This window comes from Danio rerio, chromosome 5 (genome assembly GCF_052040795.2).
Source record: "Danio rerio strain M-AB ecotype USA chromosome 5, GRCz13ab, whole genome shotgun sequence".
Classification (NCBI taxonomy): domain Eukaryota; kingdom Metazoa; phylum Chordata; class Actinopteri; order Cypriniformes; family Danionidae; genus Danio; species Danio rerio.
In genome coordinates, this window is record NC_141025.1 from 26,196,160 (window position 1) to 26,214,191 (window position 18,032).

Genomic DNA, 18,032 nt, shown 5'->3' on the forward strand with positions numbered 1-18,032 from the left:
CGGACCTGTGGAAAGGTACCCAGTTGCATTGGCATATCGCCTGGAGCTGTTGGCAGTGTTCCTCGCTCTCCACCGTTTTTTTCCGGTGTTGGAGCGGCAACACGTGCTGGTCAGGACGGACAGTACGGCGGCGGTGGCGTATATCAGCCGTATAGGGGGTATGCGCTCTCGCCGCATGTCTCAGCTCACCCGCCGTCTGCTCCTCTGGAGTCATCCGCGGCTGAAATCGCTGCACGCCATTCATATTCAGGCAAGCTCAACCGTGCAGCCGATGCGCTCTCACGGCAGCCTTGCGTCCTGGAGAATGGAGACTCCACCCCGAGTCTGTTCAGCTGATATGGGCGCGATTCGGGGAAGCCCAGATCGATCTGTTGCTTCCCCCGAGATCGCTCATTGCCAGTTGTTCTTTCCCTGACCGAGTGCTCTCGGCACGGATGCACTGGCTTACAGCTGGCCTCGGGGCACGCGCAATACGCGTTTCCCCCAGTGAGCCTGCTCGCGCAGTTACTGTGCAAGGTCAGGGAGGACGAGGAACAGGTTGCTGGTTGCGCCCCTCTGGCTCAACCGGAACTGGATGTCAGAGCTCTCCCTCGCGATAGCCCTCCCCTGGCAGTCCCTTCGAGAGAGCACCTACTCTCTCAGGGACAGGGCACCACCTGGCACCCTCGCCGATCTTTGGAGATTTTTAGACGCGAGGAAGACTTAGGTAACCTCCGATTGCGGTGGCTAATACCGTCACTCGGGCTAGAGCCCCCTCCCCGAGCGCGCCTATGCCCTGACGTGAAGTCTATTCACTGAATGGTGTGTCTCTCGCTGAGAAGACCCCCGTAATTTGCCAGATCAGCGTTGTGCTTTCTTTACGCCGAGAGAAGTTGGAGAGCAGGCTGTCGCCCTCCACACTCAAGGTTACGTGGCTGCCATCTCCGCTCTCATAACGCGGTGGCTGGCAGCACCGTGGGAACGCATAACCTCATCATCCGGTTCCTCAGGGGCGTTAAGCGAATTAATCCACCCCGCCCCCTCTCATGCCCTCTTAGGATCTCGCCCTCGCTACACAAGCCGCGTCAGATCCCTTCGATCCTCGACTCAGTATATTTCTGTCCCTGAAGACAGCTCTGCTGGTCGCGTTGATATCGATTAGAGGGTCGGGGACCCGGAGGCATTTTTCGGTCAGTGACTCGTGCCTGTAATTGGGCTGGCTTCTCTCACGTCCTGAGACCCCGCCCGCGATATGTGCCCAAGGTTCCTACCACTCCGTTTTAATACGAGGTAGTGAGCCTGCAAGCGCTGCCCTCGGAGGAGGCAGACCCAGCCCTTCTTTATTGTCCAGTTCGCGTTTTGCGTATTATCCGGACCGCACTCAGAGTTTAGATCATCTGAGCAGCTCTTCGTCTGTTATAGCGGTCGGCAGCAGGGAAGTGCCGTACCGAAATAAGTTCCCACTAGATTGTGGATGCCTTTCTTTCACTATCAGAGCCGAGATGAGCCGCGTCCCCCGAGAGCGCGTGCGCACTCCACTCGGAGCTTCGCATCCTCTCGAGCGCGCGCACGCGGCGCCCCTCTAACAGACATCTGTAGAGCTGCGGGCTGGGTGACACCCAACACATTTGCAAGGTTTTACAATCTGCGAGTGGAGCCGGTTTCCTCAAGGGTATTAGGTAACCCTTGGTGATTGAGGAAACAATTCGGTAGGGTGTTGAAACACGCTTGCTGCGCCATTTTCCCTAACACGGAGATACGTGCGCCTTTTTATCTGTCAGTAAAGTTCCCCGTCAGGTGAGCCCTGCAGATTCCTCCGTGGCCCCCAGCACTGACTCAGCGGAGGAGTCACTTGCTGGCCCACTACGTTGTAGGTCTGCCCGCTGGTCAGCCCGCGTTTTGGGTAAAGGTGCCTGCTATGCGTGGTCCCCACTAGGCGATCCCATATGCTTATTCAGCCACGGTTAAGTCCCCCCTCCTGGGCGGACCCGTGTCTTCCCTCCCCGCTAACCACTCTTTTGCTATGCGTACTCCCCCTTTTTAGGGCTAGTCCATATGTAAATTCTGCCATCTATCCCCCCTTGGGTAACGGATGGCCTCCGCAGCGTCCTCCCTATCGGGATTGCACGCTTCCCAACGTACTGTCGTATTTTCCTAGAATTATCTAGATGCTCACGACTTCCCAAAAAATATATCTAAATCCGTAAAACTTCTGTTGAAGTAGGATAAATTAGGGCCAGGGACACGTTGGAGGACCGCGCCCCCCATGATGTGGGTGCGTCACGCTTGCTTGACTATCTCCTCATCGGGGGTGTTGGTAAGGTGCAGTCATTATGGCGCTTTCAATGGGCTCCCAATGCGTGGATTTTACAATCAAATCCACTTATAGTGCTGAAGTTCCCCCCGAAGGGGAACGTTCGAGGTTACTAAAGTAACCCTTCGTTCCCCGAGGAGGGGAACGGAAGCACTATACTCCGTCGCCATAATGACTGTCCCTTAGCTGTTGAAAGTCTCTTCAGCTTAAAAAGGATAGCGTCTGCTGGCGCCAGGTGAGCTTATATACTCAGTTGATTGCTTATGCCGCTCACCTGCGCAGGCTTGCGCTGCCAATTCATTCTTAATTGGCCCGTTCAATACTCTTTCAGACGAGTAGCTTCTGAACCGAACCTCCCAATGCGTGGATTTTACAATCAAATTCACTTATAGTGCTTCCGTTCCCCTCCTCGGGGAACGAAGGGTTACTTTAGTAACCTCGAACGTTCTGATTCTGGACTGTTCTTTGTTTTATTATTGTTTGCCGCCTAATTTGACCTTTGCCAGTTTGCTGGATTCACCCTTTTTGGATTAACTTTACATTTTTGTTTTCCTTCTGGTTTGACCCCTGCCTGCTGACCATTCTGGAACTCCATTTCCATTTCCAAACCTCATCCTTACAAGACCATTTGAAAATTCTCAGTTTCTCTGGATTTCCAATTTAAATGTAAAATTTTAATTAATAATAAAATATATTAAAAACTCTTTCTTCCAAATGTAAAACAACAATCTTGTCAAGTTTTGTTTGAATGAAAACATAATGGTGTCATGTTATCAGACATGATTATACTCCTTTTTAGGCAACACAATACCCTTTTTTACTTCAGAAGTGTTAGGAAAACAATGCTAGGTGGAATTACCCTGATTTTCAATTACAGATCAATAACTGATCAATTATCATTTTCTAAAATAAAAAAAACTCTATCTGTCAGTATTTTTAATTTCAAACATATTTTAATAAAAAAAGCAAACCTTTATCGATCAGTCCTTTACAGAATAAATAAAATATTAATATTTTACTTGAACCCATATCTAATAAACCCTAGTAATCCAGTGAAACTGATTATTTTTAACAGTTATTTTCATTTTTACAATACGAATAATATTATTATTACTACTACTTTCTTAACAATTATGTGTTTTTTTTTGTTTTTTTTTTACAAGTGTGGGTACAATAATTATTGTATTATTATTATTATTATTACTATTGTAACAATATAAATCATTAAATGTACAAAATATGAAGAAAAAACCCAATAAAAAATCCCCACATGCAGGAAGGGGACTTTTTTTCCACCCACTTCAGTAATCTGCCACTTGCCACTGATGCACAGTGAGATGACGGCTAATCGTCTACTGACTCCAAACTAGAGTTTCAACACCCCATCATTAGCTAAAACTCATTTTTATGACTATCAGAATTAATGCGTTAATATGACTGGGCTTAGCAAATCAAATCTAACGACTGTAAAAACAGCCAAGGATTTAAAGTCAAGAGAGAGTAAATAATATATTGAAGAGACGCTGTCTGCTTGTTTGCGATGTCTAGGCCTGGGACATAGACAGGTGATTTCTCAGGACACATCTGTCAAGTGGTAGGTATATTATGTGTGGTATTCAAAAAAAGTTGCTTACAGCAGCTCAGCGAGTATGAAATATGAATGAGACAGGCACTGCAGCGGCTCAAGCATTGCATTAAGTCTGTAAAGTTTGAGACAGTTATACTATTATCCAAATGTTGTGTGCTTGCATTCCTGTCAGTGTAGTATTTTCACTTTCTGTGCATTTTATTAGAGTTCAAGAAATATAAAATCAGCGTTAGTCATTTTTAAGCAGCCTATACGTTCATATTTTTTCAATTAGCGGGTGCTTTTTTGCAAAATGTGCTTCGAGGGATAAAGAATAATAATGGATGGGAAAAAAAGAGGGTTTAATTTTTGGAAAGATAACAATATGTGAAAGAAAAAGGCACTGTTGCATTAACATATTGTACATCAACATGTTGTTTTTAATTTATGAATGAATGAAGAAACAAATGAATTAATTAACTGTTATATATTATTACATAAATTCATTAACGTTCAAATATGTGTATTTTTTGAAGGGCATCACTCTACCTCCAGCTGTACAAGCTTCTCTCCAGGACTGTTGAGTTGGTGCTGTCCTTCATCTCTTTCTCCTCCCTTTGATCCCGCTTTGGGATACGTCCCAAAGATGAGATTATATACCTGAATAGAGTACACACACACAGGCACACACACACAGGCACCGATTTAGAAACTCCTATCTCACACACATCCTTTAAATAGCCAGAGAAAAGAAGCAACAAAACTCCCTGAGGAAAATTAACATTTCACTCGCAAACTCACAAGAGCATATCTCAACACTTTCACATTGACTGTAGCACGTTAACCCCACACATTAAAGCGCTGGAGCTCCTCTGCCCTGAAGCATCAGATTCAATCGCACATTCTCGCGCTCTGTTGTCATGCAGCGGAATCACTAATGGAGCTGCAAACCCGAGCGGAGACTCCAAAGCGGATGAAAGCGCGAGGAGGCTCGGAGGAGCACGACGCTGAGTCATGATTCAGACTTCAAAAGCGTTGCTGTGTGACCTGAGTTTGACAAAAAAGGCAGATGAGGTGAGAAGACAGACCTCTTTTAGATTGACGGGGGAGGAGAGCAGCAGGCTGGACGTGTCGTTCGGCAGGGAGAGATTTCGCATCAGAAACTGCTGGAACATCGACTGGTTCCTGAGGACGCTTCCCACAGTGAAACCTGGAGTCAAAAAATACATTACATGTACATTGTTTAACAAAAAAATATGTACTTTTCTGTAGCTTTAAATGTACACTACTGTACAGTACAGTACAGTACAGTGCTTTTATTGTCCTGTTGATATTGACACCTTTAGTAAATATGAGTAAAGAAGGATGGAAAAAAGGTCTTTATGAGGCCGATTTATATCACTTACATCTGACTGTATTATAATCTATTGCCCTAAAGCTGTCCATTTTTAGTGTTTTTGCTGTTTTCTTATAGCCACTTCCCATTTTGTAAACCTCAACAACATTGTTCCTCAAATCACAGCTTTGTTCTTCTGTTTTTAAGTGTTTGAGAGTGGAAAAAAAAAGGAATATGTGCTTTTAGTACACAATAAAACTTACATTTCTTGGTAAAAGCATGAAGTGTGCACTTTTCCCTGTAGTTTTGACTTCTTACTATACATTTGATCGAATACTGTAAGTATATGTGAGTGTGAGGCTTCTTTTATAGAGCCTTAAAATATATCAATTAGTAACCCCAAAGCTTTAAAGGTTGATTCATCAATAAACTTTAGGCAAGTACAGTACAAAGAGGCCAGTGTAACATTTAGCTTCTCTATTGGCCTTGTAATATTATGCAATGCAAATACATGTGTCACACAGCATCACACTGTGTCTTTGGTACACATTTTCAGATGACTCCTGCATCCACAAGTCAACTTTTTTCACTATATTGCACAACTTAAGAGTTTGCTTTACTGTAGCATGGTTTGCGTTTCTGCTGCAATTTGTTACCATTAAAAAAATTATAATAATATTAATAAATAAATAAATAAATATATATATATATATATATATATATATATATATATATATATATATATATATATATATATATATATACACACACACACACACACACACATATATATATATATATATATATATATATATATATATATATATATATATATATATATATATATATATTTTGTTCTGTTTTGTCATTTAAAATGATCCTATGGTGCCTGCTGCTGACTGTTTATTTAAATCTAGCAGTTCTGGTGTGTTGTGTAATCAATCAAATGACGTGGGAAGTGACGATTACCTCTAGCCAATCAATGATCTGCAGCATTTACTGTTTGTCATGCCACATTTATCATTTGTACGGCATACTCAGAACCTCAACTGAGGTGTAACTAAAATACCAGCAACTAGATATCGCGCGCAGTGGAAATCCCCTTATAGTGAGCTGTACCGTGCAGTGGAAAAGCACCACATGACTCTTTTTTTTTTAATTTTATTGCACATATTCATTGATCTCAAAGAAATCAGCACAATGCAGGAAGTCTGTCACTTTAGGTGTGCCTCTAAATATGAATGTTATTATTCAGTGTGGTCTATAATTCCTTTAAAAAAACACATCTATGCCATATACAGTTAAAGTCAGAATTATTAGCCCCCCTAAATTATTATACCCCTTAATTTTCCCCCCAATTTCTGTTTGACGGAGAGAAGGTTTTTTCAACTAATTTCTAGACATAATAGCTTAAAAACTCATTTCTAATAACTGATTTATTTTATCTTTGACATGATGACAATAAATAATATTTGACTAGATATTTTTCAAGACATTTTCATACAGCTTAAAGTGACATTTATAGCTTAACTAGGTTAATTTGTTTAATTAAGCAGGTGGGGGTAAATAGGCAAATTATTGTATAATGATGTTTTGTTCTGTACACTGTAATCCCGAATAAGTTGACAAAACTCAAAAAATTTGAGGTAATCAGTTACGTCAAATTTTTTAAGTTATGAAATTATCTATTTTAAGTAAACAGAAACATTAAGTTTTGAGTTTGTTGTACTCATGCAAGACACTTCACCTAACTTAAAATACCCAAGTTACTCAGCTTATACGTTTTAATTGCAATTAACTTAATTGTTTTAATTTTTCCAAACTTTAAATACTTAGTCACCCAGCTCATACATTTTAATACCAATTAACTTAATTGCTTTAATTTCTTTCAACTTTAAATACTTAAATCACCCAGCTCATACATTTTAATACCAATTAACTTATTTTTAATTATTTATCTCACCTTTACATACTTTGTCACCCAGCTCATACATTTTGATAGCATTTTTTAAAATTAACTTCTCCATCGTCAGTTTCACAAATAAAATTAGCTATTATTTTAATCTTTAAACCCCATAAATCTGTCAAAATAAATCTGTAATTTAAAACACACAGACAATACCATTTTAGACATTTATTGTTAAAGAAAAAATGTCCAACAGTACTTTCAAATTTGTCTCCTATGCAATTACAAATGTCTTAAAACGATAAAAACTATTAGACATAAAGAGATTGAAAATGAACACTATTCTGAAATTAATAAAAATGACCCACAATGTAAATATGATATCAGACATAAGAGCCTCAAGAAAAAACAACTATAAGTTTGATAAAATTTAATAATACATTAATAAGTGTAAAACTTACTCTTAAGGCATTCGTTAAAAAAAATAATAAGTGCACATTCTGTGAAGTGACTCGTTTAGTGTAAACTACACAGAAACTGTATATATATATATATATATATCGTTGAAGTCAGAATTATTCGCCCCCATTTATTTTTCCCCCAATTTCTGTTTAACGGAGAGCAGATTATATATATATATATATATATATATATATATATATTGTAGCGAGGCAGAGGGAAAACAGCGACACAGTTGGATAAGTTTACAGACAAGTCCCCGGAGGGTGCTTTATTTACAACGTGAATGGGGTGTAAACGGTGCTCTTCTTCAAGGTGAGGTGCTCTGGGAAGTAAGTGAAGGACAGTGAGTAGTCGGATGTGGGATCGTCACGAGCTGGAGTCTGCTGTGGAGAGACAGAGAGACAAGCGTTAGCGCATGGAGTCATTGGGTGAATGAAGCTCATCTTCTCCTTGCGTGGGCTTGGTTTATATGCCTCTCCACTTGATGACGTCCAGCTGTGAACGATCCTGTGTTGATGATGGTCCAGCTGGGTTGAATTAGCGACCAGGGCGACGTGGCATGTGTGCGCTCGTTACAATATATATATATATATATATATATATATATATATATATATATATATATATATATATATATATATATATATATATATATATATATATATATATATATATTCAGTCTTGGTTGAACTATGATTCTGTCATTTACTTATTCCAAACCTGTTTGAGTTTCTTTCTTCTGTTGAAAAAAAAAAAAAAAAGCTGAGACCTGTAACCACCGATTTCCACAGTATTTGTTTTCCTATTAGAAAGTCAGTGGTTACAGGTTGTCAGCTTTATTCAACTTTTGTCTTCAACAGAAGCAAGAAATTCAAGCAGGTTTGGGACAAGTGAAGAGTTAGTAAATGACAGAATTTTACATTTGGACAAACTATCCCTATATATAATAAAATGCATACTTACCAATTAAAGGTAAATAAATGTTTTGAAGTTACTACCCCAGAGACAGTCTTTATTAAGTTAAAAAAAAAAAAAAAAAAGCTCTACATCAACTCATTCTTTAAGGTTTCCATGCTACGAGACTTTTTATTTTCCATCATCCATGCCAAGCAAAACTTTTTGCACAAGTTCAAAGTCCTTTACTATATATTATGTGAAGAGCATACATTAATCCATACAAGACAAGAAAGGTCTGGAAGTGTGCTGTGGGTGGTGTCCAATTCATTCTTCAGGACAACAGAGACCCTCAGTGAATGCAGGGCCAATAAAGCATCTTCAGTCAGCAGGATTATCAATCTAAAAACATAATTCAAGGATATTAATGTAAGGACAGTATCAAAATGACTGAGCCAATATTATATGATTCATCAACTATTCTTGATTACAAATATGTTATTAAGTAAAAGTTTTCAAAACTTTCATCTTTTCATTAAACATGCCTAATTGTGAAAAGAATGAATGAAGTCTTACCAGGGTGTTCCTAAAGAATCTTAAGTCACGCTCACGCAGCAAGACCAAAAGACCTCTGATAACAGTAGTCCGTCATGAACTGACATCATTCAGTTCCTGGAAATCAAGAATCAATTTAAAAAAAAAATAATAATAATAATAATAATTCAAATTATATTTTAATGTATACTTTAACACGTGACCCCAAACATACCTGCTCATCATAAACCTTTAAAAGATTAGCCAGGGTATCTGCTGTCTTGCCAGTTTTGGATGCTGTTTGCCTTAAAATTGTCATCAAATGAAATAGGTGGTGGTCCAGTTTTGCAAAGAATTTGTGGGGAAAATTCTCATTTGTAACATGTTGGTACTCTGCAAACAGCAAAAAGAAACAAGAGAGAATTTCATTAAACAAACCCACACCACAAAATATACAATTCTAGAAAAAATGTATTAATATTATTATTATGTTTCATTTACTTGTCTATTTTTTACCTCAGATGAAAATCAGGTGTTGATCAGATGTTGAAAGCAGGATCTTCATGTTGTAAACTGAACTCAAGGTCTAGCTGAAGTTTCACTTTCCTTGCTGCAAAAGTATCATTGATAAATACACTGTAATATTTATTTTATCTGGATATGCCAGGCATAGTAGTACAAAATAAATATTTTACCCACCTTTCACATGCCTCCATTTAAGAACCTATCTGTAGTCAGCAACACCCGACCTTCAATTCTGTATGTACACAAAGTCACAGTGTCATTTAGCTGAGAGTGGAAGTAGTACAATTGCCTGATGTCTAACGTTAACCTCCAAAACGGTTAGCAATAGAGCTGATTATCATGTTAGTTGCTTTAATTCGATGAACACAGATTTAATTTAAACAGTATTGAAATTTCTAAAACTGAATAGGACGACAAAGAAATTTAAGGCCTGATTTTAAAAGCTAGAAATAACAAAACTTACCTTATTGTCTAATGATGTAAAAATATATAGACTAAAATATTTATATTTTTAAGATATAAATATATTTTAAGCTACAAAATTTGCACATCAGAAAACTGTCTTCTTTACCATGTCTTGAATATTTTGTTTTGTTATTATTTTATTTAATAACATAATTTTGTATTAATGTGTTATAGATATGCATACTTTGTTTTTTAGGCTGTTTATATTCTCTCCAGAGTAGACATTTTAAAAAATAGATTGAAAAAAAAAAAAAAAAACTTTTATCATACCTTTAAAATACATTTGACCTAAATGACATTTAAACTCATTTAACTGATCGCATTAATCAGGTAATCATTGATATGCAGAGATGTCGTCTTAAGCGCGAGGAAATATTAAGTGTTGATCAGTGCTGGTGATTGAGGTAAAGTTAGTTTTATATTTACACATTCAGACTTTCTCCTTAATAATATAATTTCAGAAAGGTAATTTTTGCATATTCTTAATGGTGAAATCATATTAGCAGCCAATGACTTTCAAAGTACAACATTGTTCAGTAAAAAAAAAAATAGTGCATTTAGTGTAATGTTGTTTTCATGTCATACTTGCATGTGATTTCAGAACGAATAGACTAAGTACCATGGTAAACAATTTATGGAGCGAGTCACAAGTTGTTACTAAATGAATGTATGAATATAAAACCAACTTTACCTCAATGTGGTAGTGTAAAATGAAGCTCTGCTCTGTACCTGCTCAGGTGAGGAGCGCAGCTTAAATGTTCTCCGTCAGGCTATCCTCATACATGGATCAGCAAGCAACAAGCTGCGTGTGACAGAGTTAAGTTTTGAGACTACGTTTTTGCGCGTCATCAGAAAATACCCTTAAGTGTTTAGGCGGAGATCATTTGAGTTATGATTAACGTTACGTTTCTTGCGCCTTTCGTTTCCGAAGTGCCTACAGATCGCGAAGATAATACCACATTCACAGACTGGATGGAGTTCAGCGCAGCGCCATGACATGCGGTTGTGAGAGCGCACGTCTCCATGACAACTTCAGCACAGGCTGAGAAAAGGCATACTCGCGCCAAGATTTAAATTTTTTTGAAAAATGTAATCTGCCGATTTTAAATATTTTTGTCTTTATCACACTCTGTTAAAATTCAGAGTTAACACATTACAACTAACGCTAACATTGCACTGATTCTAACTTTTTAAACAGTAATGTTAACGTTAGTTAGCAACAAGTGAGGCTAAACATGTTTTCTGTAATGTACGACATGTAAACGCACCCTGATTAACTCTACATTACATTGAACTGTTACTGTGATTATATTAATTAAAACATACATTTAATATTTCTTGGATTTGTAAATATTTTACTTACTGTAGTGTGAAGCGAGGCCGATCCGCCATCTTGAAAAAAACGAATGAAGCATGAGCACGTACGTGAACCTGGATGACGTCAGACGCAAAATCACTAGGCTGACAGAATTTGAGTTAATGAAACTTTAAAGAGACATTTTGTATAGATTAAACCCAGCAGAATTGTTCACCTTACTTGAAAGATTAAATTTTTACAAACTCAAAAATAAGAAAAAGTTCTAAATACTCATCAAGGTTAATTAAGATAAACGAATTTTAATGATTTAAGTTAATAGAACTCAACTCAATTAATTAGTTACAGCATTAGGGTTTACAGTGTAGACAGTCGAAAAAAAATTGCTTAAGGGGCTAATAATTTTGTCCTTAAAATGGTGTTTAAAAAATTAATAACTGCTTTTGTTCTAGCCGAAATAAAACAAATAAGACTTTCTATAGAAGAAAATATATTATCAGACATACTGTGAAAATGTCCTTGCTCTGTTAAACATCATTTAGAAAATATTTAAAAAAGAACAAAAATTCAAAGGGGGGTTAATAATTCTGACTTCAACTGTATATGCATCTTAATGGTTGGTAATATGTAGTTATTTTATAACTTTTGTTAAGCTAGTCATAATTCTACCACAATAAAATATCATGCAATCAGTGTCTGAATTAACTTGTCACCAAATCAGACAGTAACAGCAGCACTGTGTTACTACCGTACTGATTTGCTTCTAATTTCTAATTTGCATAAAGACATGCAAGATAATGAAGTCTGCTGCATGTTTAGTATGTCTGTGCATTTTCTGACCGTGGCTGGTGTTGTAGTGGCTCTCTAGAGGGCCTTGTGCTGAGCTCAGACTTTCGAGGTGCTGCTGCAGAGACTCCAGCTCCTCTCCCAGACTGGGCCTGTCTGATGTAAACAAGTGATTCTGCTCCACAACTTCACTTATCCTTTCCAGCAATTGAGTCACACTGAGACACAACAGAAACATTGAGGTCAGAGAAGTGAACTTTAATCATAAGAGGAGCAAAGAGAACACACGAATGAGAAGAGAAGATCAAATCCCAAACGTGAGGTAACTCAATAGAAAAACAGCAACAACAAACAAGTATAGGATATAGACCATAGATTATTAGAGAGATTAAAAAAAGTTTTACAGTGTTATAATATTTGCAGCATCGCTGTTACATGTTTATATTTACATCATACATATTTATACACCAGTTCTGTCTGGTTTTTTAATATAATTGGCTGATAGTCGTGGGATATTCTGCAAATAACAGCACTAGTACTGCCTCTTCACCCTTGTGTATTACTCCGCCCACATACAGCGACAAGCAGAGGACACTCTACAGTTTGACAAAAATTGCGGCTGTTAGACAACATAATGTACTTTTAATGTTTTTTTTAGTCGAGAATGTAGTTGTTTAGATTGCAACTATGCAGTTTATTTATAAGGATAGTGCCTTTTTAAAAATATTTATAACTTCGGAGCATCGGATTCAGTGCATTGGCTGCCATCAGCCCATCTGAGCAGACCAAAGAAACGGTTATAAGAAGGAAGAGACCGCATAATAAGTCCTTAGGTAAGAAAAACTGCATTTTCTGAGCATAAAATTCAAACTGAACAAATTATTAGAATTATGCACAATATTACAGGAGTAACAGTGTGATGTGGCTGTATATCGGCACTGGTGAGAGGCGTGCATTGGCTCGTGGGAACTCAAGTCAACAAATGTCTCCCACCATTGTCGACATACAGCCACATCACACTGTTACTCATGTGATATTGCGCTTATACAACAGTTATTGTATCATATTGCTCACTTTCTATACAATTTTTCAGACATATTATTTATTTAATCGCCACGTCCTTATAGTGTTATTTCGGTATTATTAAAAAATTCCTTTTTTAAATTGTTAATATCCAAGTCAGCTTACAATGACTTTATATTATTTGTTTATTCGTTCAATATTTTAGTTATTTTATGCATTTTATTTTCTATATTTTTACTGAGCGTAGTTTTTTTTCAGTTTTACTTTCTGCAATTTGAAACTTGTACTTCTTAAGTATATATTTATCATCTGTTCATTGTATTGAGTATCACCAGGTAATGACAGTGTTATTTTAGAATCATGTATACATTATTATAGTATTTATGAAAATTAGCTTTTTGTCAGTTTCAATTATTTTCATTTAGATTTAATCTATTTTTATTTCAGTTATTTTATTTTATTTTATTGTATGTGTTAGTTATGCATAGGTTTTTATAATAGCTCTTATGCCCAGTGTTGTGTTTGTATTTATGATTAATCTATGTGGCACCGTTATCCTTCGAGACATGACATTTCGTTCCCCTGTATGCCCACGTATGTAGCGGAATGACAATAAAGCTTGATTTGTCTTGACTATTTTTAGAACTTCTAATGTAATAATACATGTAATAGTATTGTAATGTAATATTATGTGTAATAGTACTATAAAGATTAATGAGATTGAGAATTTTTTTTACTAATATTTTAGAGTTAATGTTAAATGTTTTTATAATGTAATCTTTTGCTATTTTGTCATTTTTATTTAAAAAAAAATATTTCTCTGGTAATAATTTTAGTTAACAATATAACCACTGGGTTATGTATTGTGAATTAATACTCATTCATTTATTTTCCTATGGCTTAGACGCTTGTTTATCAGGGGTCGCTACAGCGGAATGAACCACCAACTAATCTGCCATATGTTTTACGCAGTGGATGCCCTTCCAGCTGCAATCCAGTACTGGGAAACACTCATACACTCTCGCATTCACACACTATAGCACACATCTTTGGACTGTGGGGGAAACCAGCGCACCAGGAGTGGAACATGAGCAGAACATGCAAACTCCACACAGAAATGCCAACTGCCCCACCTGGGACTCAAACCAGCAACCTTTTTGCTGTGAGGTGACTAACCACTGAGCCACAGTGCCCCCTGTGTATTAATATCCTATGTACAACTAATGCTTATAACTAAGTTAGATTAGTAAACTGTTTTTAGTTTTAGTTAACAATAGAAACAATGGGCCTTTGAATTATGTACTAACATCTTGTTGTATCCTATGTATTTATACTAGTCAGTACTAACTGGTGATACTGGTAGACTAGTACAGAACAGTTCAAGAGCAAAAAACGACTGAGGTTTCTGAGCACAAAGATAAGATCCATTGCACAATCTAACAGCTCATATAATCTAACTACAGGTGGTGATGGTGACTGCAATTCACACCCCATAATGAGAGCAGAATACATTAGAGCTCATCTTAGTCATCAAAAGAGAGGGAGTAAAAATATCAGAAACAGAGTGTAGGTGGACTCACGTGGAGTTTTTATACTGCAGGAAGCCAAACTCATCCCGCTGACCATCCGGACACAACGACTGCATGATGGGAATGATGCCCGCCGAGGTGAGCGGCGCCGCGCTATAGAAGGCTGGACAGAACCGGGAAAAATAGACCACGGCGGAGGCACGGAGAGAATGGAGGTGACAGGAAAGTGAAATCCAGTATTGCAATAAGGTTTAAATGGTTTTGATGAAAGTGAATTGAAAAGAAAACATGATTTTTTTTTAAAGCAAATCAGCGTATGAATGGAGGTAAATGATTACGGGCAGGAATGCGAGTAGGATGTGGGATAACACAAGAAACAATGGAGATGCCATTTTTCCCGAGGTCCACGTATCAAAGATTTGGGGAGAGATTAAAAGACAGAGAGAGAAAAAGAAGCAGCCGTCACATATCAGAGAGCAAACACGGGGTCAGAGAGGGTTTCAGATGTCAGACCGTTTGGATAAACTTTGAGTGGCCTTCAGATTATTCACTTCATCACACACGCTGAGGTTGACTGGACAAGCTGTCACTGGAGAAGAATAAAAGCAGCATTGTGGTGTTGTGTGGCTCTTGTACACCCACAAGCTGCCAGTCTCGTCTTCTATAGAGCGAAGGAGTGGACAGCAGTGTTTAGATGACTCACTTCCGCACCGCAACCTGCTCCTGTATACACTCGATATGGAGTCAAGTCACAGGGAGAGGTAAATGGTCGCATTTGTTTCTCAAAGGCCACGACGACTGCAGGAGTGACAAACAGAACACCTAGTTTACAAATCCTTATTCGGTCATTATGTGAATGATTCTGCTTTAAATTAAATGTGCATCTGTGATGGGGCTGTTCGATTATGGGAAAAATCATGATAACGATTATTTAAAATATTATCATTGGGCCATAAAATAAAATCTTTGACCTTAATATGGTTTTAAAAAATATTTAAACTGCTTTTATTCTAGCTGAAATAAAAATATTATAAACAATACTTTGAAAAGTTCTTTAATCTGTTGAAAATCACTTGAGAAATCTTTGAAAAAGAATAAATATTGAACAAGTGCGCTAATAAAATTTTTCCCTCAACTGTGTATATAATAAATACAGTTGAAACCCCCCAGAATTATTAAGCCCCCCTGTTTATTTCCTCCCCCAATTTCTGTTTAATGGAGAGAAGATTTTTTCAGCACATTTCTAAACATAATAGTTCATTTCTAAACACGGATTTATTTTGTCTTTGCCATGATGACAGTAAATAATATTTGACTACATATTTTTCAAGACACTTCTATACAGCTTAAAGTGACATTTAAAGGCTTAACTAGGTTAATTAGGTTAACTGCAAGTTAGGGTAATTAGTCAAGTTATTGTATAACAATGGTTTGTTCTGTACTATTAGTTCTGACTATTGAAAAAACATATAGCTCAAAGGGACTATTCATTTTGACCTTAAAATTGTTTTGGAAAAAAATTAAAACAGCTTTTATCATAGCCAAAATTAAACAAATAAGACTTTCTCTAGAAGAAAAAAATATTATCATATATATATATATATATGTATTTTTATTTTTATTTTTTTTTACAGAATGGGATTGATTTTATGAATAAACTATAAAAAACCTCATCACAATTATGGAAAAAGATTTTTTAAAAAGTTCAAAATTTTAAAAAGAAATCTAAATTGAATTTTCCACAGCCCTAACCTGTGATTTTATATTTCACAAAAAATGTTCTAGGTACTAGAAAGCATTTTTAGCACTAACTTAGTCATTAGAAAGTTCTTAAAGGGTTGTAAAACCCTAAAAACTATTAGAATATTAAGTATATATAATGCTCTATGAAGATATGTTGTAAATGTCCTACTGTAAATATATCACTAGTAACACGCATTGCTAAGCACTTCATGTTGACGATTTTAAAGGCAATTTTCTTTGTATTTTGATTTTTCTGAATTCTCAGATTTCAGACTTTATACATCCACGGATTATTATTTCAGCTTTCATGTAAAGCATAATTTTTTTTTTTCAAATTCACACTATGACTAGACAAACACACATTAAAAAGGCTTAGCCTTTGGAATCTTTTTTACTAGAGACTTCCAGTCTCATTCACTTCCATTGATTTTTAGACAGTAAAAGCAGCTTGTTATGCTGGTTCATGTCGCGAACTGACATTTTCTTATTATATTATTCTCCTTTTTATGCATAGCCATGAACACACTTGTTTTAAAGCAAGCAGTTTGACCATTTTTGTAAAGATTCTTTAATAAATAAAACCGTAAAAAGAACAGCATTTATTTTAAAGATATTTAGGGACAACAAACTTTTGAATGATTTATTAAATAAAACATGTAATGATATTTAAAAAATTAAAAATGTCATGTCTGACTTTGACATTTCTAAACTGCCATTATTAGTAACAAAAAACATTATTACATGGTCTTCAATAATAACCACCTATTCCGACGTTTATTATTCCTAAGCATTTCTTCCATAGCCAACTATCGCAGTATTAAAACAACTATCGGAAGTACTAAAACAACCGCAAAAACAAGCACAATTCCACATTGCAGAATTGATTAAATGTTTTTTTTTTTTGTGAATCACATCATTATAGTAGTGTATTCTGTTATCTCTGAAAACCATACATCTGAGGTGACCTAATGTAAAAATCAAACCTGCTTCTCTCTCATTATCAGCATGCTCTGTATTTACAGCATGTGCATTAATCACTAAACCAATGTTTTCATCAACAAGGTTGTCTATTGATCGCAAAGCCTGTAACATTTGTTCACCAAAACACGATTCACCTGCTGAAATGCACTACTACTATACCCTTCAAATGACAATTCTCTGATAAACCATTCCTCTTTTTACGAATTTGCCCTGCATAGATCTACTAATGACTAAATTAGGCTGAGATTATTTAATGAAGCCTTAATTAATGAACGGCTCAGTCAATTCAGATTCAGCTTTCTCCTTCGCTCACTTTGGCAGTCCTGCCTGAAATGCAAACATGAGGCGGTTGGCACTGATGGAGAGATCTAGAAGGTTACTTAATGGTAAGTGCTGACTCTTTTTCCTGCCCTAAGTGTTTTGTCACTGCAGCGTGTGGCCTGTGGAGTTGGCATCCATGTCCAATGCCGCCTGTTCCAGAAAAAAATAAATAAATAAATGCATTCAACCAAAAGCAGCAGCGTTAGCTAAACCGAGTTCACCATCGGCACCCGACAACTCTGCACAAAAAAAATTCCTCGATTGACGTTAACACTGAAGCGTGTTATATTTCTGCTGTTCCAGTGACAGGTTGTCTGCTCACGAGAGGTAGCTGTGTTTACTGCCTCGCTTT

The 18,032-nt window shown here is 36.9% G+C and overlaps 1 protein-coding gene and 1 long non-coding RNA gene across 6 annotated transcripts in view; both read right to left on the reverse strand.

Moving 5' to 3' along the window:
- Positions 1-18,032, reverse strand: part of abca2 (ATP binding cassette subfamily A member 2) — a 148,360-nt gene that overhangs the window by 64,554 nt on the left and 65,774 nt on the right. For all 5 annotated transcript variants that reach the window (XR_015491196.1, XM_087253484.1, XM_087253481.1 and 2 more), the window contains 4 exons: positions 14,687-14,798; positions 12,138-12,301; positions 4,949-5,070; positions 4,410-4,520 (listed from right to left, as the gene is read on the reverse strand). Coding sequence is in view for 4 of the 5 variants with exons in the window: in XM_087253484.1 (XP_087109610.1) it covers positions 4,410-4,520; positions 4,949-5,070; positions 12,138-12,301; positions 14,687-14,798 (509 nt within the window). In the remaining variant the exon portion in view is untranslated. The remainder of the gene's footprint in view (positions 1-4,409; positions 4,521-4,948; positions 5,071-12,137; positions 12,302-14,686; positions 14,799-18,032) is intronic.
- Positions 8,556-11,390, reverse strand: LOC147843971 (uncharacterized). Its single transcript, XR_015491206.1, has 6 exons — positions 11,346-11,390; positions 9,692-9,749; positions 9,509-9,602; positions 9,228-9,385; positions 9,035-9,130; positions 8,556-8,860 (listed from the first exon to the last, which is right to left on the reverse strand). It is a non-coding gene; the product is annotated as an uncharacterized LOC147843971 (long non-coding RNA).